Raw genomic sequence first — 23,259 nt, 5'->3', positions numbered from 1 at the left:
ATCTGCGCTCTGCGAGCGCTTTCTAGTTGTTATTATTATTGTCTTTATCTTTCTTTCTTTTCATTTATTTTCTTGATTATCTTGTTGTATTGCAGTTTTTGTGAGTAGAGGCCTCGAACAGGCACTTACGGGTCTCTTGCCTCAACTCTGCACCTCTTTTTTTTATTGTTTTGTATGATCATGAAAACATATTTTACTTGTTTGTCATTTTATTCTATTTTTTTGGTGATTTTATATGCATGTGTGCTAAATAAATAATTCAAACTCAAATGCAGCAATCATGAGACTTAGTAACACAGTGGTTATAGACTTTTTTTTGCATCCCTAGGTATGTGTTCATAATAGTATGGCCCTCGGAGGACTTTATAAAAATTGAAATGGCCCTCGATATGAAAAAGGTTCCCCCACCCCTGCTATAGAGCAACTCTTTAAATCTTACATTCAATTTTATTGCCTTTGTCATTCTTTTGCATTTAAATCACCATGATAACAAACCAGTTCCATTGTTGTATGTCTGCAGTTTAAGGACATAACTCTTTTTCATCCTAATAGTTTCAAATAATATTTAGTCAGAAAAACAGCTGTAAACTAAATTAGTGATGAATTAGTACACATTTTATACAATGATACCACTACTAATACTACTACTAAATATTAACATTATTAATAATATTATTACTACTACTATTAATAAGAATAATATTACTACTACTACCACTAATAATAATAACATCACCACCACCACCAACAACAATAATAATAATATCATCAACAACAACAACAATAATAATAATAGTTGTTTTCAGCCTGATGACTCTGTTAACGTCGAGTATAGCTGCACTGAAGGAATGCAGGCAGTGAATTACATGCATAATTGCGACTTAATAAGCATAAATCAATGCATGACTGACATAACAGGAAGCATGGAAAGAGAGAGTGGTTTGTTATAATTAATAAATAAATTGTTTTCACCCATGTCTCAATGGCACTGATATAACACTGGGCAGTTAGACTTTGAATTTCAAGAATAACTGTTCTCTGAGGAAATCTGTTTTCACAGCAGACTTAATGAGTATCCCAAAGCAGCACCTAAATCTGTGGCAAAAACTGATTTTTAAAATATGACCATGGCACAATTCCTGGAGTTTTGCTTCAAAATTTTCAATGGCAGCCGCCAGTCATGGAATTTCAGAGTAATCTGTTTTGACCTCTAACCTAACTGGGTCACTTCAGTTATTGACATTTCAAGTACGTTTAACAACGTTATTTGTAATTGAATTCGTATATTTTTAAACCAAGTGATCGTCAAAGTATCCTAAAAGGTTTTGTTTTGAAAGTACCAAGCGGAAAAGCTGACTATTCCGCTCGCATCACGCGGGCTTTACATACGTTCGGGTCTTGGCGCGCGCTCCGCGTGTATAAATAGAGGGCTACGGAGGACGGAGGGAGCTCAGATGTTGCTGATGCTGCCCACAGGTGGGAGCAAGTTGCAACTCCGTCACAGGAATATTCCCGTTTTGTTCTCCGCCCGGGAACAAAAACTAGAAGTAGAACTGGTTCTTTTCTCGCAGGAACGGTGCGTTTGTGGCAAGAAAGTCCGCTCGGGATGTGGGACGACCGATGATTGAGCAGGTCAGTGACGACAAAACGATGTATTTATTTCGACATTTTAACTCCATGTGTCTATCTAAGGAATATTTAATGGCGTAAAATGTCATACAGGAATTGGTTTTATCAAGTGAAAAAGAACTCAAAACAACCAGCTTTAAAACTGAATGTGGCTTTGTTCTGTCCACCCTTTTAAAATAAGCATTTTTATCCGACTCTTGTAAACGTAAGTTTAAACGCAGCCTGCGGAGTCACGGGAGGAGTTCTGCGGTGTGCTTCGTTTGGTTTGCTTGTCGCTCGCCATAAAAGCTTCTTCACCAACTTTATTAAAATATTTGCTCCTTTTTGGAAGCCAAAGTTACCGAGTCGGTTCATCCAGGTGTTTCCCCATCCCTCTGGGTGTCTTCAAAGAGCACAAGACCAGTTGCTTTGGAGGGAAGATCGCAGCAGCTGCCGCACGACCAATGCAGATATTATTTACATAAAGGTACTTTGGATCAATATACAGCAATACACGTAAAAATAAAATTCCTCTTTTGCTACTAGCAAAAGCCAATATTTCTAGTTTACAATTGAACTTTATTTGAATGGACTAAAACCCCATATTAGTGCAAAAATACTGTTAATTATTATATCACTAACAACAACAAAAACAATAATAATAATAGTAATAATAACAATTATTATATCTTCCTAGTTATTTATATCAATACGACTATTATTATTATTATTATTATTATTGTACTTGATAATCTGGTCTGTTTTTGCTCTTTTGTTTTCTAATTTTTTCCCCGTGTGATACCTTATTTTAAAGTTTCACTCTAATTCTGAGTTACTAATTGTAACTGGGGAATTAACAACCAGAAAAACCCTGAAAAAAGGCGCAACATCCCAAACCCGTCTGTATAAAAGTGCCCCAGTGAGAGATTTAAATCTCTACGGGCAGATTGTCTGTGCACGCTCGCTCCCCTTTGACCTTTATCTTTGATTCAGCAACCGCCAGAACGAGCCCGTCCTGCGGTGGGCTGACTCCTCAGGGTGGAAGACCCACAGGATCAGAATGTGATCAGGAGAACTAAAATCAATTGTAAAGTGGACGGGCAGCCAGTGGAGGTGACATGTTGTCGTCTGAGAACCTGTGAAAATTTTTGAACAAGGTGTCGTGAATTTTTTGGAAGTATCAGACTGGCTGAAGTTGTAGTCGTGTAACCTGGAGAAGATGAAGGTCTGGAAGACTTTCTCCAAGTTACTGACGTTGTTTTAGTCTAGACGTTGCATGACCGATGCGATAGAGATTAATGGATGGGCTGACCATTTAGACTTCAGTTTTTAGTCCTGCCAAGGAGCACTGTGCTATATGTTGTGTAGAAAAGCCTCAGATCGGCTTCCGTAACTTTGAGCCCTTTATCACACTCTTGAAACACGAGTATGCTTACGGTTTGTGGAGGTGAGCTCACTTAAAGGTGACAGTTCTTCAGCAAAAACCAACAAAAGGGGAAAAAAGGGTGTCTTGCGATACATTCTAATCTAGATGACAATGAAATCTATATGATGTTATGAAAGTTTCATTCTGGACTGCTTCAGAACGTGGTCAATGTCTTACGCTCACTTTTCAGGGAAACCAGCAGCCTTGAGGGAGCTCTTTATCACCGGCTCAGTCTTCGTTCCATCCTACATCCACTTATCACATGTATGTAAAGATTGTAGTCCTTGTTATCAGCAATCACCATCAGGGCCTTTGAAGACTCACATATACGTGATAAAGTCTATATGCAGGTATAGTCTGTGCAACAACCACCTTATTTAATAGCGATAATGTTATTACCACAAGGAAATGAGTGAAATCATAGATTAGATGCAGTCAGGCCTATTTATCAAGGGATGCAACGTTTTAATGGGTTTAGCCATTGAGGCGTTTGTGGTGTCAAAGTTTGCAAAATACAGAACATGTAATTATTGTGTGTTGTGGAGTCTCTTCAGAGTCTCATGTTTGATCTTTCTTTAATATTCAGCAACATGCCTGCAGACAGCTTCTGTTTTCTCAAATCACTGAACCGTGCAGTGCTGTGGAATAATAAATATATATAAAAATACAGACTTCTTATGGTCATACACCAGTTACATCTTTACCATGCTTAATAAAATCTGCTAATTCCTCTTGCAGTGACACTGTTTCATATCACGACAATAACAATAACAAGATTTATCAGTGCATTTCTTTACTTTTCTCTGTGGTTCAGACCTTGGAAGCAATGCAGCCATTTTAGGTGTCGCCATGTAGAAATGTAGCTACACGTGTCTAAACCTGTGGAACAACTTCACCCCTTTTTTAAAACTAATATAAACAAGTGATAAAGAATTCATATTAGATTACCATACTGTATATCCTGTATACATCATATACAGGATGATGCCAAATTGTTTCATCCAATTCCAGCTATCCAATCTCTCCAATAACACAACTGCAAGTACATAATGAATAATATTCATTTCACAATCACCCTGGAAGTTGTTAAGCCACGTGTGCAAAACGGTTCTTTCGATGCATTGCTGCAGGCACTCTCGTATGTATATGTGTCTGTGTGTATACCGGTATGTATATTTGAGTATATATGTGTGTGTGTGTGTGTGCGCGCGCGCATCGTCCTGCACACTTGCTTGTTGTGCATGTGCTCTTAGCTGCGCTCCAGGTTCATCTTTAAGTTTAAAGCATCTAATTCTTTATTAGGCTTTGATGGTCCTCACCAGCAGAGGAATTTTGCTGTGTAGACAAGGAAATAGAAATAGAAAAGGGAAATAGATACAGGAAAGTCTCTTCAGAGACAGCGGAACCCTTGATTCACATAAAGAAAGACAAAGAATAAATAACCTGGACTGAAGCTAAAGAATGCTCCTGCACAGGATTCTACAGCAGTGTTGGATCGATACATCCCCAAGAGTATCAGGGAAAAAAACATTCCTACATTCCTCTTCTGTGCTCCAGTCAGTTGAGGTAAGAATATGTTCAATAGGCTTGTAGTTTTCAAGTGCCCATCTATTAAAGTTTAGTTGTTAATATGCAAATAAATTCTGTCCGCACAAACATACTGTACCACAGGAATATTCTGGGATTTTTCCGATTGCTCTGGGATCTGTAGTCAGAGATTCTGCTGGATTAAGGTTGGGACGTGGCCTGAATGTATATGAGGAGTGTGCTGAGAATAGGTTTTGTGCAAATATGGGATCTGTGGGGACGCTGACAACCCTGGTGTCACTGGTGACCCGCAGGACTCTGTGCTGCCCACCCACATTAGAACGCAGCCTCCTGAGTGACAGTTTACCATCTGTCATGGAATAAGACCAGAAACTTCCCGTCGGTTTGGAAGTCATACATGAAAATAAATGTGATACATAAACCCCACATCGGTCACAGCTCCTCCCAGATGTGTTGCTTCTAAAGTCGATCTTGGCTTCAGAGAATTCAACTGGACTTTGTTTTTTGATCCCGGCACATTTCCAGCAGGTCTTCTGAATGCCTGCACAAGTCGCAGGGCTTCCTGTTTCCGTAGAAACGCTTCAGTGAAGGGTCGCAGTCATCCAGGTCCGTCAGCGGCTAACAGGCTCAATTCTCTTGAGCCAAGACTCTCTTTGTCCTTCGCCGACATGTTTCTCAAATCACGTTTTTATTGGTATTCAGCTGGATGGAACAAACACACGTGAAGCTGCGCTCGGTGCTCACAGTGACAGTAAGGGAGCCCGATGCAACCTTGCTATTATTGTGTGATCAATGGATCGGATCCAAAAAGTCCCCATGCAACACTGGCTTTCTGATGGCAACCTCGGTGCTTGTGATCTTGTCAATTATTGCACCAAAGCGTTGTTGTTTGTAATTGTAATTGTAGAAAGTCCTCTTAACTACTCCTAGTTTTGGGCATGTTTGGTCTGCTTTCCGTCTGTGAAAGAAGAATTCACTGTTTGGCTCTTTTCTTTGACTCCTCAGGAAGTTCCGATGGAAGTGATGGAGAACGAGACCTGGACGCACTCTTCATACGTTCCTCATTACCTCCTCCGAGGTGACCCATTTGCCTCCAGACTCTCCAAGGAAGCTGATATTGTAGCAGCCTTATACATCTGTATCATAGGTCAGTGAATGGAAATCCTGCATTGTGGTTTAATTTGTGCTCTTAGAGAGAAACCAGGTGTGTTTGCACTGTAAACCCTTAATGCTAATGTGGTCTGTTCCTGAAGACCTCCAGGAGGACATGCAAGAAATACCTTATCACAGTGATTTTAACACCTCCAGGGTTTAATTTACTCAACAGAGAATAATAATCAGACACCGACGTGCTTAGAATAGCAATTACACTGTAAAAAAAAAAAGGTCAGAAATTACATTTGAAACCCTGCAGTTGTTGCTCCAATAGACTTGTGTCCATGAAAACACAGCTTTAAGGGCCAGAGAGCTAATCTAGTGAGTCAGAACTGCACTCATTAAAAAAATGACCGAGTTTCAAGACTTTGTGCTGACTTGTGCTTAAGTGAATGTTACTGTTAGGATGTGGTTGCTAGGTTACGTGAAGTGACAGGTGGGTATCAGCTTGTGTTATAGTTGTCATCTGACTGATGATGCCTTTGGTACAGGAGAGCTGAGGATCAAAAGGATCACAGATGGGTAATGTGTAAATGATAGAAAAGAATTGGAGCCCCCAGACACAGCTGGGGGACACCACTGTAAGAGGTAACGGTAAAGGGCTGTTGTGTGTGGTAGCCTCAGGGGGCATCTGCAGCCTCCAGGACCCTCCACTGGGTCCAACGGACGGCAACAGTGTAGCAGCATGACTGCTATCTGCTGTCTGAACAGGAGCAGCTCTGCAGGAGTCCTACAAAATGGCGTCCAGGAGTCCACCTCTATGCATGCTGTGGAAAACCTTGTGCTGCCTGCAGCATCCCCAGCATGACTGGTGTGGTGGCAGTGAAGGACGGTTGAGGAAGGGCTATCTTTAAAGGGCTGTCCACACCTCCAGGAGCCATCCAAAGGTACCTGGCTCGGCTGGTGCTGAGAAGAACTCGTCACACCCTTTTCCACGATGGCGCAGCGCCGATGTGGATGATGGTGATGACATTCACCAGAGGATGTAGGGCGCACATATCATCTCAACATCTAATTGCTGCTCCTGGATTCTGAGTACGATTCTGAATCCATTGTTTTCTAAAATGGAATTTTTTGCCAGTGTTTTCTTGACAGCACAGCCAGCGAGGTGTGAGGTGAGAGCGCTGCATGAAAGCTCGTGTAGAACGCTGCAGCTAAGTGGAGGATAAATGTGGTGAGTCCAATCTGCTGCCATCAGAAGACCATTTGTGACTACTATTTGTGTGCCATGATGTGGATAAATACAGGAACTAAATGTTTCTGGGAAATTAAAAAAAAAAAAAATCTTTTTAGAATAATTTATATTTAGCTAAGGAGGTAAAAAAGAAAAGCTCACAAATTGATAAATTGGAGTGAGTATATATGAGAGGAAAGTGTTAAGAACAGTCACCTATGCAAAATAGTGTTCCCTTGAATTACAGACTTTATGAAATTAGAATAATAAATGTTTATATCAAAATGGCTTCCTTATTGTTCAGCATGTGGAGGTGGTGCAGATACTTTACCGTTAGACCTGTTTAATCAAAAGAAGTGGCAGAATGTGGAGTCCAATAGGGTCATTGGATACCAGGTCATGGTCACTTTTGTGAATGATCAAAAGTGTGTCCATGTGGCGCTGGTGTCCTTAAATGTGGTTGTAGAAAAGGGATGAATGAATGAACGGCAGGATTAAGTTTAGGTAGTGAATAAAATGCTGCTAGAATTCTGGGAACTGATTTAGGAATATAATGGATCCCAGGAGTTGGGATCTACAGACTTCGGATCAATAGGATTTAGGATTTCTGACCTACTCGACAGTGTAAAGACAATGTGTTAATCATATTGTAGCAAATGTACGGTAGAATGGCTGGAAGAGGCTGTGAAAGCAGACAAATCAAAATGAAAGTAAAGAGCGATTAGCAAGTATTGAAATGGAGGAATGGCTGTGTTTTTAAACTGCGGAGGAAACACAAGGTTCAGGAGTAGTCACATCCACTTCGGCCCTCATAACAGTCTCGTCTTTGTCTCATCAGAAATAAATCATTATTTTATCTGGAGTTTGCTGATTTTGGAGCCGCCTGGGGGAAAATGGGTCATGGCGAATATTCAGGGATCAATTATAGGCTGAGAAACTAGTTTTATAACATTTTTTGTTGTTGGATGATTCACTTGAGATGAATCAATTCCAACACTGTAGGTAGTGCACGTACATCCCATATTAACAAACAGTGAGTTGAAGTGCAGAATTCATCATCACCTCATCTGCATTGGCTCAAAAGAGCAAAAGTGTTTGAGCTTAAGAAGAAACACGTCGGCCGACAGTCTTAATGATCCTAATTACCTTGAAGGAGCTTAATTATCAACACAACAGTCGTCTGTTAACAGTGTCTCAGCCGAATCTCACACTGGGACACACATTACACATCACACACACACACACACACACACACACACACACACACACACACACACACACACACAAGCAGCAAGTATGCATCATAATGAATTATCAATATCAATATTTGCATTGTCTTACTTTTTAAAATAAAAGTGGCTGATTATTGTGCTTAGATGTCCGTGAGGATTCTAACTAACTTTAGTCATTAAAATCTCTGTCAGTGATCATTTTTGAGCGTTTGAGGAAGAAATGAGAAACTGTGGTGATATAAATGAAACCAAAAAGAAGCTCTACCTATGCTTTAAATATTATTCAGCAGATCATGTGCGTGCCTGGAAATGAGGACCAATACAGTACTCTCATTGTCTCACTTATCGGTTTAATTAGCCACTTTTCCTTCTGGTGGCCACTGAGTATTGGAAAAGAATCTGGGTTAGTCAGAAGAAAATATAATTCTGCAGCAAAAACCTGGGGAATGAGAAGCAGCTGACGGGCCAGAATGTACAGTTGGACATTTAAACATTTTTGCTGTCAAATATTTGCTGTAAACATTTGTCACATGTCAATTTACACATTGCATTCCACCAGAGATGTTTCTTCCCTGGACAGATATAATCTTGGATCTTTGTAGAGGCCAGGAAAAAAAGGCCTTTACGCTGTCCTTTTTCTTTAATTTTGCTTTTTTTGTGCCACATTCAGCATATTAGATCAGATCAGTCAGTACAGGAGAGGTCATGTGTAGCTATTAAAAAAAACAAACATGTAAAACAAAATTCTCACCATACAAACAGCAGCATGACTAATGATTTCTTCCAGATCCCTGCATCGGTCAGGGCCAGTTCTTTATTGTTTCATTGGTTTTTGAAGGTTACGGATGCTGGGGAACTGCTGTTGCATGTTTGGAGAGAAAAGCAGCTCTCTGTGCAGAAGCTGTGCTCATTTCAAGTCTCACGTGTTCTTCACGCTGCTGCAGAGCAAAACAAATTCACAATAACTGTATTGAAACCACTACAGCTGTCAACAAAGGTCATTAAGTTACCATTTTCTAGTGCACTCACTGTCATGAAGAAGGTTAACAGCCTGTTTTATGGTTAAGAAAATCTCAATATCATCAGCAATCCTCAAGTAAAAGAATTTAGGAACCACTTTAACTTTAACTCTCATTTAGAGTCTAAATGAGCTACTTAGATCAATCATTTACAAATGATTAGAAAAGACAAGGAGCTATGTGTGGTGTTATATTTTATAAATGGGCCAAGAGGTTACTCGACAGATTCTATGGAGCTCTTTACATTGTCTTTTAATCGTAATCCTAGCGTGTAGCATAGATGGCGCGATATCTTTAAGTGGTGGGCTGAGGGGTTCGTAAAGATCAATAGGTCAGTTGCAGCCTGCAGACACATGACTGAGTGTGAGTGTGAGAACACAGCAGGACATCAAAACAGATGAAGTGTAGATGATATCTGGCCTAACATGAGGGCAGGAGGGCATCAAGGAGCACCCTACTGGTGATCGCTGGAGCTTTAGTGGCCTCAGGGTGCTCCAATATTTAATATTAACATTTTAATGTATTTTTTTGGGGGGGGGGGGGGGGGGGGGGGGGCTGCATGGCAGCAATGGGGCACCTACTTCCTCTAAGGTGAGTATCCTAACGAGGCTTCATGCAGTTCTATCGCTACTAAAGTAACTCCGGCCATTTTAGCCAAATCTGGAGGTCTCGTTAATTTTATATGCATCTTCAACTTCAACCAGTATTTTCTGGCAACATGCACCTGGACCCCCTCTTCCCATTCTCTGCTACGATGGGGTCGGATCATTATTATCAGGCAGTTACTAGCATGTTGCTAGGTAAACAATGTAACCGGTAGTTTGTTAGTCTCCTCCTCTTTTTCATGATTAAGATATGGATTATTGATTTATGAAGGACATCTGGGACCTGGAAGGGGGAATAGATCCATCCATCCATCCATCCATCCATCCATCCATCCATCCATCCATCCATCCATCCATCCATCCATCCATCCATCCATCCATCCATCCATCCATCCATCCATCCATCCATCCAGTGTGCCAGTGATTGTGATGCAGCGTTTGGTGGATTACGGTTGCTAACCCCTTATGTGACGGCTGCTCTGTGTTTATTTACAGCTACACGGTGATAGCGGCTGCTGTCTAAGACTCTCTCTGTCTTCCAGGATTAATGTCTGCCACGGGAAATGGCTACGTCCTTTATATGACCTTCAAACGAAAGACCAAGCTCAAGCCTCCGGAGCTCATGACGCTGAACCTAGCCATCTTTGACTTTGGCATCTCAGGTATGGGATCAATCGTGCACAAATGAGCGAAGGGGTGTCCCAGTTCTCCGTAGGGCTAACTGATCTTGCTAAGCGTCAGGGCTACACAGCCCTTGGAATGAAGACAAACAAGACCTTACTTGAAATGAAGGGGTAGAGAATTTTTTCCCACTACACTGCCCCCCTGACGTGATGCTGCAGTGTGGGCAGATGAAGGAAGTATGTCAATGTAATTGATCCTCAGGCACTGCACACGAATATTTAGCCGTTTTAAATTGTTAGTTATATTTTAAAATCATCTGCAGCTAATAAAAGCTACACCGATTGCAAATTCACTGCACTGTAACAGCCAACGTCGTAGTTGTCTCTAAGCGGCGTCCAAGGCAAGGGTAGAGGAAAGGGAAGGATTAAAAGAAGAACTGGGAGTCGTCTGGATTTATAGTGACTCAATATTTCAAGGCAACTGAGGGAGGCAGAGCAGGAATTCAGATTGAAAGCTCCAGGTCGACTATTTGGGAGCTTATAAATAATAATATAAGACCAAACAGAGGACCAAGACAGAAAGTACAACTTGAGAGTGGCATTTGGAACCCCCCCAGTGCTGGGCTGAATGAGGAATTTGTCCATCCACTGAAGCGCACACAGGTTTGCTACACAGGAAATGTTTGGAGAACAAAAGATGAGAGAGGCGGCACCCTGGGGAGGGGGTAGACAGAGGACTTGTGAATCTTTGTCTTGCATGTTCAATCCCTCATCACATTCTGTGATAAACATCCCTGAATATCCCGTGGATCCAGACTCCAAATATAATTGTGCTGGATTTGTGGACACGTGTGGTGAGACCTCAGTAAGATGGTATAGATGTGGGACTTTAGCTTTGCCCTTGCCTCAACATGCTGGTGCCATATTCTCTGTGTTTCAGGCTTCAATCATCCCTTTTTCACAGATGACTTATTTCAGACTTATTTTCACTGATTTGTTTGACATCAGGGGAATCCTTTGACCTTTACAGTGTTACAGTATATGTTCACTCTGTCACTGCTTTACACATGACATTACAAGAAACTTTTCCACATATAAAGGTCACTTCAATCATTGAGACGGTTAAATAAAGCTCCCGTAGCTCTGGAGGACTTAAGTAATAGACCCATGTCATGTGAGTTATGAATAATATAAGCAGATAGATTCAGAGATTCATCTTGTCTCATCAGTGCTACCGTGTGCTTCCTGTTATTGATATTTAATTATTCAGTAACATATCTGTCCTTTCTTTGTGAATATTTTTCTCTTTTGTGCAAAGAGAGAATAGAAAATAAACTGGAAGTCAATCAAGCATGTCAGTGCCACCATAAATGCTCTCCTTACACAGTTTTCAAGCAGGGTTTGGGCAGCCAAAATCATTGTTTACCTCACGAAAACAGTCTTTTGCAGCCTCACCACAAAAGATCCTTACCGGTTTGATATTGTTTTTTTAATATCAGTATTTGATGTGTTGTTCATTTTAAACAGTTTCTCTGCAAACCTGAAATGTATTATTCTTTAAAAAAAAAATTGTATTCATTATTTTGAAAAAACCTTCTTGAGTCTCAGTTCTTGTTTGTCTTGCACGATATTACACACTCCAAAAGGCTCTTGAGCCCTGCAAATTGCAGCTTTGACCAGACTGTTGTGGTCTCTCCCTCTGCAGAGACAGATATGCTGTCTTCACCTTGCAAATTATTCACGCTTTGTCTTACACACACTCATAATCTTGCATGTACACCACTATACTCACACACTTGCTATTCTATTACCCAAGTATGAGAGTACTGTATACAGTCATGTGTGTGTGAGGCAGTATAGTCATGAGTTGGCTGTAGTACTGTGTGTGTGTGTGTGTGTGTGCGCGTGCGTGCGTGTGTGTGAGGTTTGACTTTATTGAAATAGCTAAACTAATGACACTATATTGCTACTACAACAACCAGACAAACCAGTTTATCTGATGGCCTGTGGCCTACGTATTTAGGACTTAGTATTGCCCTTAAGTTGCTCATCTCAGAATGAAAATGTGACTTTTCTGAAAAGTGTTTGAAATTAAATAAAAACCAAAAAGGAACTGATAATTTAGTGACTACGCTCTCATATGTGCAAGTGAAAGGAGCAAAATAGTGAGTGTGTGAGGATGTCGGTGTATATGCAAGATTAGTGTGTTGAACAGACACAGCGTCTTCCATAAAACGATATTGTCTAAAGCTGATGCAATCAGACAGAAAAGGCTTTGATTCCTGGTAATCGTGAGCCAAAAGAACAGTTTAAGACATCCACAAATTATGTCTTGAACGAGCTCTAACTAATGGCTCATGACTGGACTTTTTTTCTGCTTTATGTCATTCTTATATTTTGTTTAAATGAAGAAAGATATATAGCTGTAAACCCATATGTGCACCGGGACGAGAGATGAGATATATAGCTGTCAAAGGTTGATGCTAACCATGAGCCTCATCACAACCAATAACCTTTCAATACCTAATCACTCAGAATCCACATCAGCTCTGCATTCAGAGATATTTTTAGAATGAGTCTTTATGTGCGCCTTTTGTGAATGGCCATTATAATCCTATTATGCTGACAAGGGTGTTTTAGAGAACCTTTGACCTCAGTATCCATTCAATATCCATTTAAGCCCCCCCCCCCCCGCCCACCCCCTCCATCCTTGTGTGGGTCTGTATATGTTCCCTCAGCAAAACAAAATTGTTTCACTAAAATACCAGATTTCCAGTGTTTTCAACATAATTACATTGATAAAGTTCACATAAAAAACGAATACTGGGACCCAGGAAATCAGCATGCTGACATATGAGCGTAAATCACATTTCTCCACACTGAGCTAATTATGGCGACTGTTTGAAAGGATTTTTTGATGTGTTGAGAGGTCAACAGTTAAAGATGGTTTGGTTGTGTCTGAATATGCCAGCAACTGCTTGTGCTTGAAGCCTTTTTAGGAGGAAATATCAGTATTTAGTTAATTATATAGGACTGAATTTAGATTCCCTTCCCAGACCCCTGGAAATAGCAAAATAAGGAACCTGGTTAAGGAAACAGGCCTGGCCCTATTTTTAATGTTGGCAAATGCTGCCAGTGATTGCTAATTGATCCAGGACTTCTGTCTCAACCATTAAAAAGGCCCCTCATTCCTAGTTTGTTGGTCCAGATAACAAATTTAAGCATATCACAGATAAGGTTTGTTAAGAATGAAAGAGTATTAATTATTTCACTAACCTGGAAATACTCAAAGTAAACCAGTTAAAATCGGTAACAGCTAAAAATGGATCCTTTTGCTGCTGCGGGCTTTTAAGATTTCTGCATTTCAAACTGGTCAGGTGATTCCTGTGTTTGGCCCTCTGCTGGCATTCAGATGATTCGGTGGTGATTTTTCTTTCTAATATCAGCCCTCTGAGGGTGATAAATACTAAGCAGGATCCTACTTCTCAGGAAATGCCTTATTTACATCTGCCTGTCACACACAGACGTAATGCCCTCGGCCCATTTTATCAACAGCAACGACACCGTGTGTGTTTGCCAGCCCAGTCTATAGCAAGCTTTATTGCATCACTATAGTAGGTGATTTTCTTTTTCATGTGTAGCTACTGATGTCTGGTGTGCAGTCTGGCAACTGGGAGGAGGAAGAAGAGTTAATCATAATGACAGATAACGTTCAGATGAACCCTGTGGAGCCAGTTCAAAACAGATTTATCACAAAGTGTAATTCACAAAATTGTAACTAATACGAGACAATACCATCTGCCACAGCGCCGTAATCCTCTTGAGTCCTGTTCTAGGTGAGCTGACGATAGGCAAAGACAAACATTACACTGAAGGTTGGAAAAAACTGGTGAATATGGCTGCAATCATCTAACGTTTTACCCTTTTCAAGCTAGAAGAGGTGATTATCTGCTTTGGGATGATCCAGAAGACACACCTGCTTGATCAAAACCATTCATCAACATATGACTACTGTCCATTACTGAGATGAGACCCGATCAGATAAAAGAGGTCGGCTAATCATTTGAGTGATGCCTTCCAAAGACCATCTGTTTGGGTCATGACCTTTCACCTTGATCAGTCACTCAACAAAATATTCTTATCTTCTTAACCGCTTTATCTCTTTCAGGGTCACGGGGAGGGCACACAATGGGTGAAGGCAGGTCCCCCTCCTGAATGAGTCCCCAGTTTATCGCAGGGTCCTAAATGAGCATTTGTGGGTTCGGTACCTTGCTCAAGGGCACCTCGGTGGTGCTCTGAAGTTGTCCTGGCACAGTCCCCTACTACCAGAACACCTTCCATGTTTTGTCTGTGCTGGAGCTCGAACCAAGAGCCCTGCGCCCGACAAACTGAATATTGAACTATTAGAGAGGCCTTGAGAGATGTGAAACTTTAAGGATCTGTCCCTGGATTTTTTTATTAAGGATCAAGAGATGTGACCGTTGCTGCTGATAGTTATCATGTTTACAGCATTGGCTTTGCTGGGTTTCAGCTTCACCTTCAGAGTCATAAAGAGTCACAGATCTGTGCATCTCTAATGTCAGCAGAAAGTATACGAGAGTCTGGAACTTTGACAGGTAAAAATGGCTTTTTACAGCTCACAAATAGAACAAAGTTTTGCCCAGAGCTGAAAGGAGAAGCCCTCATTAAATTTCCTCTGCGAAGGTTTGTACAGAACCTTGTTTGACTGAAGTCTTGGCTGAAATATGAATCATGATGTTTTGGCTTTTTTTTCTGCGCCTGTGCCCCACCTGCTGCAGTTAAAATAAACAGAGAACAGCCCCTGTTTGGTTGGCCGAGCGCATCGTTTCTGTTCCTGTTGTCATCTGCAAACGTGTGATCCCGTTGAGTATCCAAACAGCTTCGGATAGAATGTTTTAATTCACTAATTCCAGGTGAAACTGAATTCGTTCTGCGACTGAAGCATTATTTATTTTGAGTCCCCCCTTCTGTCCACTTTCTAGATGTTTTCAAGCAATGATGTAATGTCCCTAATGTCCCCTGAGAAGAGCATGCCCCCGCTTTCCTTTTTTGAATCAGAAGAAATCGGAGACAGGCTTTTCTCACGGGACAGTAGTTGGGACATTCCTTTTAACTTTTTTCTGGCTGTCACAATAAAATGCTAATATTAAAAGGGCACTTTATGCCATTAGCAGAGGAACATGTTCTGAGCCAGGTTTCTTCATCAGCAACAAATAATTATGGCTGTCATCATGTGTCAGGTTTCCCTACACTTTTCTTGTTGGGTGAATGTTAATTTCCATCCAAGATGAGTAAAGATTGGTCCTCTTCTGTCCTCTTCCTCCCCCTCTTCCCATTCTCCTATCCATCCACCCAGTGACAGGAAAGCCATTCTTCATTGTGTCCAGCCTGTCACACCGCTGGTTGTTTGGCTGGGAGGGCTGCCGTTTCTACGGCTGGGCGGGGTTCTTCTTTGGCTGCGGGAGCCTCATCACGATGACGGTGGTCAGTCTGGACCGGTATCTGAAGATCTGCCATCTCCGATATGGTAGGTCGTGTAATTAATGTGTGTTGTTAATCATATACAGTTTTACTTTAAATGTTGCACCAACCTGTTAAATCCCATGACTACAGTTTTTCTCTCCTTTCCCATGATCCCAGGTGCGTGGCTAAAGCGCCACCACGCTTTCCTCTGCTTAGCCTCCGTGTGGGCGTACGCAGCGTTCTGGGCCACCATGCCCCTGGTCGGCTGGGGCAGCTACGCCCCAGAGCCTTTTGGCACCTCTTGCACATTAGACTGGTGGCTGGCCCAGGCCTCTGTGTCGGGCCAGAGCTTTGTCATGGCCATCCTTTTCTTCTGCCTCATCCTCCCCACCGGCATCATCGTCTTCTCCTACGTCATGATCATCTTCAAAGTGAAATCCTCCGCAAAGGAGATTTCCCACTTTGACGCCCGCATCAGGAACAGCCACGACCTAGAAATCAAACTCACAAAGGTGGGTTGAGAGGGTAAAGGTGAAGTGAAAAGTAGAGAGAGAAATAAGACGACGGGCCCTACTGAGGGGGACAAACGGGTGACTTGTGTCCCGTCCTAGGTGGCGATGCTGATCTGTGCAGGCTTCCTGATCGCCTGGATTCCTTATGCAGTGGTATCGGTGGTATCTGCGTTCGGAGAGCCAGACTCTGTGCCTATCCCAGTCTCTGTCATTCCGACACTGCTGGCCAAGTCCTCGGCCATGTACAACCCCATCATTTACCAGGTGGTGGACGTGAAGACATCTTGCACTAATTTCTCCTGCTGCAAAGCCCTGAAGGAACGCATCCATTTTAGAAAGTCAAGGTAAACAATCCAGTAATGTTCACTGGGTGTATTTTTGATCCTTTCTTTTGTGTCACACACGTAGGGAATTTATTCCAAATATACCTGACAGGTTTCCACGCTGTACTTCCGTCTTCATGTTGTCTGGCTTTGTTTCTTGTTTGTTTCCTTTTCACTCTTATATGGCTTTTTTTTTTGCAAACTTCCTGTTTCCCCCGGGTGTGATATCATGGTATCTCATACATGACTTTGCGCCTTGTCTCTGGGACGTACTAAAGGTCGTGTTAGTTTGATGATGTCAGGTTTGACTGACGTGCTGATGTGATGTTTGATCACTGTCCTGTGTTGTGTGACGCCCCTGATGTGCGGGAGCCTCTTAGTTTGTATTTTGTGTTGTGTTTATCCTCGCTGCCCAGTTGAGCGGTTCATTTCTTCTTCTTTTCTGTCCCTCTCTTTGACTAAAGTCGCTCTCGCAGGATGTTGTTACAACTGACAGTTTGTTCATGATGGGATGCTCTGTTGTCTATTGTAGTAATTGGGCTGTGTGAGTGAGGTTTCTGTAGTTTTTTTATTTTTATCCTGCCATTGTTGTGCAAATGGATGGGGCGGTTTCTTTATCATGGGTGGATTTAGTTTGTCCATGGCGATAAAGTGGTCTTTTATCTTCTGCGTGTGCCTTGGTTTGACTTTTTCTAGTATGTTCTTGACGAAGGGCTTCCGCAGGGTTGGCCAGCAGTGCTCGGGTGCAGATGTAATCCCTACATAATTGTCACCAGCCGGTCCCTCACAGCAAAGCCTTCCTTCTGTTTGTATGTGACGTTACGGAATTGCAAGTAAGTGGATGTGGCGACAAAGCGCAGCAGCTGGGAGATGTTTGTGTGTGATTTGTAATGCGGCTTCGACCGGGGTGAGCAACGATTTCTCTCAATATGAATATCTCATTTTCATTCACTTTCATGTTCTTTAGTTCTTTTGTATTTTCACAGTGCTGGTCTGTGCTCCCTAGGAGGGGTTTCAAAATCTCTGCGAGGGATTTGGAGATGTTTTGTGTTACTGAACAGATACTGTCAACTGTGGGATTTAGCAGAGCTCCAGGTTTGTGTGTTTTTGTTGTGCCATAGATCCAGGGGTGATGCTAGTGCAGTTGGGATGAGGGGATTCTATGTTTGTCCATTTTATTGTCGTTAAATCGTGACTTAAGCATCGTCTTGAGCTTTATTTGGGACTTGTGTGTTTCATTCTCAGAGCATGTCTTTCATTTGTTTTTCATATTATCATGTGTGCAGTAGGATCGTGTTATTGTGTAACGGTCTGTTTTGTCTCTTCCCTTGGCCATTAGGTGTTTCATTTGGGAACGTGTCACCCTTTTGTTACGTACTCACTGTCATGGATGCTGTACAGGTGTTGTTTTAATGCTTCCTTGGTTCCTTTATTGAAGGAGAATCGATCGTTCGAACTCCTCCAATTTGTGTTGGAATTGCGTTTCCAGGTTATTGATTTTGTATGTTGTGCATCACGGTGTTGACCAAAGCCACCCTCAACCTGTTGCGGTTGGTTCCTCGGTCAGGTTCAGATCTGGTTCAAATCAAATCAAATCAAATCAAATCAAATCAAATCAAATCAAATCAAATCATCAAATCAAATCAAATCAAATCAAATCAAATCAATCTTTATTTATATAGCGTCTTATACAATCAAAATTGTTTCAAGGCGCTTTCCAGATTCCCAGGGCCTAACCCCAGACAAGCAACAGTGGCAAGGAAAAACTCCCCTTTAACAGGAAGAAACCGTGAGCAGGACCAGGCTCATGTAGGGGGACCCTCCTGCTGATGGCCGGCTGGGTAAAGAGAGAGGAGAGGAGAGGAGAGGAGAGGAGAGGAGAGGAGAGGAGAGGAGAGGAGAGGAGAGGAGAGGAGAGGAGAGGAGAGGAGAGGAGAGGAGAGGAGAGGAGAGGAGAGGAGAGGAGAGGAGAGAGGAGAGGAGAGGAGAGGAGAGGAGAGGAGAGGAGAGGAGAGGAGAGGAGAGGAGAGGAGAGGCACAGAAACACACACAAAAATACACTATACAACGGGTCAGCGGGGCCGGAGGTCATCATGCAGCTCCGAAAGGCGGTGAAAAACTACAAGGAGAAAAACTACACAGGAATCATCATAACTAGTCTGCTTGATGAGGAGGAGGAAAGGAGAGGAAAGGAGAGGAGAGGAAACCATGACCCAGTGGGGTGACAGAGGCCTGTCAGGTGATCATGTTTCCGGACCCCGGCAGCCTTGGCCTATAGCAGCATAGCTAGAATGTGACCTAATGATTAGACGACCCCCTAAGTATGATAATATTTCTATCTATGATAGTAACTGGAACTACAAAATTAACAACAATAAGCTTTTTCAAAGAGGTAGGTTTTAAGTCTGATCTTAAAAGTAGCAATGGAGTCAGCCTCCCGTACCTGGACAGGGAGCTGGTTCCATAGCAGGGGGGCCTGGTAGCTAAATGCTCGGCCCCCCATTCTGAGAGCGGAGCGGTCTATTGGGCTGGTAAGGTGTCACTAGCTCCTCCAGGTAGGATGGAGCTAGGCCTCTGAGGACCTTGTAGGTCAAAAGAAGGGTTTTAAAAAATATTCTAAATTTAACGGGCAGCCAATGAAGAGACGCCAGTAAAGGAGTTATGTGATCTCTTTTGTCAATACCTGTCAGAACTCTGGCTGCAGCATTTTGGATCAGCTGAAGGCTTCTTAAAGAGTTGTTTGGACACCCTGATAATAAAGAATTACAATAGTCCAGCCTGGAAGTAACAAATGCATGGACTAACTTTTCAGCATCAGGCCGTGTCAGTAGCTTCCTGATCTTTGAGATGTTCCTCAGGTGAAAAAAGGCACTTCTAGAGACTGTTTTAATGTGTGAGTTGAAGGAGAGATTTTGATCAAAAGTTACTCCTAGATTCCTCACAGAGAGACTAGATGTTAATGAGATACCATCTAGAGTGATCATGTGATCTAATCTATCCCTGAGAGGTTCAGGACCAAACCTCAATTTTTCCTGAGTTAAGGAGGAGGAAATTTGAAGACATCCACGACTTTATGTCTTTAAGACAGGTCTGAAGCTTCACTAACTTCTCTGTCTCCTCTAGTTTCATGGATAAATAAAGCTGATTGTCATCAGCATAACAATGAAAATTTATCCCCTGCTGCCGATTAATGTTCCCTAAGGGAAGCATGTACAAGGTGAAAAGGATTGGTCCAAGTACAGAACCTTGAGGAACCCCATGGCTAACCCTACTGTATGAGGAGGGAACACCATGGACATGAGCAAACTGGTATCTATCAGATAAATATGATCTAAACCAGTCTAGTGCTGTCCCTTAATGCCAATCACATGTTCCAGTCTCTGTAACAGGATGCTGTGATCAACTGTATTAAAAGCAGCACTGAGATCCAGCAGAACCAGCATAGAGACCAGTCCATGATCTGAAGCTATGAGAAGATCATTAGTAACTTTAAGAAGTGCCATTTCTGTGCTGTGATGAGCTCTAAAGCCTGACTGAAACATCTCAAACAGGCTGTTCCTCTGCAGGTGCTCCAGTAACTGAGTCACCACCACCTTCTCAAGAACTTTAGAGATAAAAGGAAGGTTGGATATCGGCCTATGATTTGCTAATACGTCAGGATCCAGTGATGTTTTTTTAAGCAACGGCTTAATCACTGCCACCTTGTAGGACCGGGGTACATAACCTGTCACTAAAGAACCATTGATCTGGTCCAGGATAGAACTGCCTATCACTGGTAAAACATCCTTCAACAGGTGTGTTGGGATGGGATCTAAAAGACACGTGGTGGTCTTGGATTTCTGAATTAGCAAAGACGCCTCAGAAAAATATATAGGGCTGAAGTAGTTTAAGGGCTCGTTGGAGAACCTGTATGTTCCCACAGTCAGCACATCTGGTGATGATCCAGTTTTTGGGATGGCCTGGTTAGCTTTTTCTCTGATAGCTAGAACTTTATCAGTGAAGAAGCTCATGAAGTCTTCTGGTTCTTGATATTTAGGCTGGTTGGTATAATTCGTTCATCACGGCAGCAGAGATTCAAACATTTTTGTTTCTTGCGTTTTGACACATGATTCTCCAACACATTAACATAGTAATCCAACAATGGTCATTACGCTTATTTTCTTCAGTAGCTTTTACTTCTCTTCCTTCGTGTCAGATGTTTGGGTAATTTGTTTCCACATACCTGACATGTTTCAAAGGTCCTGTATTCAACAGTGGGTTAAGGGCAGTGAACAAACATCTATCAACACCCCAGTCACACATTACATAAAACAGACAAGATTTAGTATGTCCCAAAGACAAAATAGAACACAAAAATGTGTCTCTTGTACGTGGATGAAACAGGGTGTTCACTAAATACACAAGAACATCAAACAGAATATGAACAGGAGGTGAACAAAAGACAGACAAGGTCAGGGAAACAATAAGTGCTACAAGAAAACATGAAAAACAGCAATCGCTACAAACAAGACAACCACATCACCTGGAAATGCTCAAATCCATCCGTACAGATACTAGACACCAACACTGGATCGTGGAAGCGTAGTAACTTAGAAACCACATATATCCAGGGCTGGTAGGCATGAGTGACAGGCCGACAGCACCTCAGCAACCATCAGCTGCTGCACACATCCCATTTCCTCTTAGTGACACCTCTGATGAAGGCGGAAGTACACCGGCGAAACCGGTGTTTCTATGTGTCCTCGTGTTTGTTAGATTTGACCAAAACGACAGATTTTATCTTTATTGGGGTCTCCTGACAGGCCTTTGTCACCCCACTGGGTCATGGTTTCCTCTTCCTTCTCTCCTCTCCTCTCCTCTCCTCTCCTCTCCTCTCCTCTCCTCTCCTCTCCTCTCCTCTCCTCTCCTCTCCTCTCCTCTCCTCTCCTCTCCTCTCCTCTCCTCTCCTCTCCTCTCCTCTCCTCTCCTCTCTCTTTACCCAGCCAGCCATCAGCAGGAGTGTCCCCCTACATGAGCCTGGTCCTGCTCAAGGTTTCTTCCTGTTAAAGGGGAGTTTTTCCTTGCCACTGTTGCTTGTTGGGGGTCAGGCCCTGGGATTCTGTAAAGTGCCTTGAAACAATTCTGATTGTATAAGACGCTATATAAATAAAGATTGATTGATTGGTCTCCCACTGATGTTGTCCTTCCTGTTTTCATGTCCTTACAGGCTCTACACCATCTCTGGCTCTTTAAGGGACCCCTTACCACCCAAAGAAGCTCATATTGAGATGTGAGACATTGAGACTCTCCTACTGTGGACGTTTTGCCTCTGCCTCTCCCTCTACATGACCCTCCCCCACGTGATCACGCTCCGCTGCTCATGTGTTGTTGGTGGTCTTACAGCTTGTGTTTGAAGCCACCCTGGAACATCCAGAATTCCCAGAGACTTCTCCTTGTGCCCTGGAGTCATCTTTAGTGTGGATAAACATGATTGTTCTGTGTTGTGCTCCACTTTGTTCTCCAGTATCACAGACACACTGTCTCACATGTGCTACTGATTAATTGTTGTTGTACAACTTGAATCAGAATTGAGCGTTCTATGACTTAAAGACACCTGTATATCCAGATATGTGAAGCTGCTACACAAATATTGCATTTATTTTTGATTTTGTGGTTGTCTGTGAAGCCCAAAGACACCTTTAAGTGTGTGTAGAAGTTGTAGTCTTTTGTATGCTCACACTTGTGTTTCACACAGAAGACACCAAATCGCTGCTGCACACCAGATGTTAATCAGCAAGCAAGACACTTAAGGATAGAATTTACAGGGTAATGACCTTCCATGGTCCAAGTAAGAATGAGCCCACCCTCTGTGCAGTAGTACAGTGCACGGGCAACAGTATAGAGGCTACACAGTGCACTACAGTGAAGGGTAATCAGGTCCTAAATCAAATCAAATCAAAATCAATCTTTATTTTTATAGCGTCTTTTACAATCAAAATTGTTTCAAGGCGCTTTCCAGAATCCCAGGGCCTAACCCCAGACAAGCAACAGTGGCAAGGAAAAACTCCCCTTTAACAGGAAGAAACCTTGAGCAGGACCAGGCTCTTGTAGGGGGACCCTCCTGGTGATGGCTGGCTGGGCAGAGAGAGAGGAGAAGGAGAAGGAGAGAAGAGGAGAGGCACAGAGCACAGGAACACACACAAAAATACACTATTTATGCAAAACGCCGGCTGAGTGGGTCAGCAAGGCCGGAGGTCATCACGCCGCTCCGAAGGCGGCGATACCTGTAAATGAAGAAGAAGAAAAACTACACAAGAATCAGCATGACTAGTCTACTTGATGAGGAGAGGAGAGGAAACCATGACCCAGTGGGGTGACAGAGGCCTGCCAGGTGATCATGTTTCTGGACCCCAGCAGCCTTGACCTATAACAGCATAGCTAAGATGTGACCTAATGATTAGACGACCCCCTAAGTATGATAATTTTTCTATCTATGATAGTAACTGGAACTACAGAATTAACAATAAGCTTTTTCAGAGGTAGGTTTTAAGTCTGATCTTAAAGGTAGCGA

At 42.4% G+C, this 23,259-nt stretch overlaps 1 protein-coding gene across 3 annotated transcripts; it reads left to right on the top strand.

Annotated features, from left to right (window-relative positions):
- The first annotated feature begins 1,450 nt into the window (after positions 1 to 1,450).
- On the top strand, positions 1,451 to 22,719 carry opn5 (opsin 5). Of its 3 annotated transcripts, XM_029850054.1 has the most exons (8): positions 5,593 to 5,729; positions 6,449 to 6,722; positions 6,819 to 6,911; positions 10,310 to 10,429; positions 15,768 to 15,938; positions 16,052 to 16,386; positions 16,486 to 16,730; positions 21,916 to 22,719. In XM_029850054.1, exons 4-8 carry the CDS (start codon positions 10,315 to 10,317, stop codon positions 21,980 to 21,982), a joined length of 933 nt encoding a protein of 310 aa, XP_029705914.1. In that variant the 5' UTR covers positions 5,593 to 5,729; positions 6,449 to 6,722; positions 6,819 to 6,911; positions 10,310 to 10,314; the 3' UTR covers positions 21,983 to 22,719. The 3 variants fall into 3 exon arrangements, with proteins under 3 accessions (XP_029705912.1, XP_029705914.1, XP_029705913.1); XM_029850052.1 differs by lacking the exons at positions 6,449 to 6,722; positions 6,819 to 6,911 and adding an exon at positions 1,451 to 1,632 and having other exon boundaries at positions 5,588 to 5,729; XM_029850053.1 differs by having other exon boundaries at positions 6,449 to 6,911.
- Positions 22,720 to 23,259: the final 540 nt, after the last annotated feature.

This window comes from Takifugu rubripes, chromosome 16, assembly GCF_901000725.2.
Source record: "Takifugu rubripes chromosome 16, fTakRub1.2, whole genome shotgun sequence".
NCBI classification, from domain to species: Eukaryota; Metazoa; Chordata; class Actinopteri; order Tetraodontiformes; family Tetraodontidae; genus Takifugu; species Takifugu rubripes.
Note: the sequence above shows the minus strand (reverse complement) of the source record. Positions and strands in the feature narration are given on the sequence as shown.

Bases quoted from the DNA above. Each gene is read 5' to 3' on its own strand.
- opn5 (XM_029850052.1), top strand. The intron at 5,730-10,309 runs GTCAGTGAATGG...TCTGTCTTCCAG, and splicing joins CTTATACATCTGTATCATAG to GATTAATGTCTGCCACGGGA. The intron at 16,731-21,915 runs GTAAACAATCCA...ATGTCCTTACAG, and splicing joins ATCCATTTTAGAAAGTCAAG to GCTCTACACCATCTCTGGCT.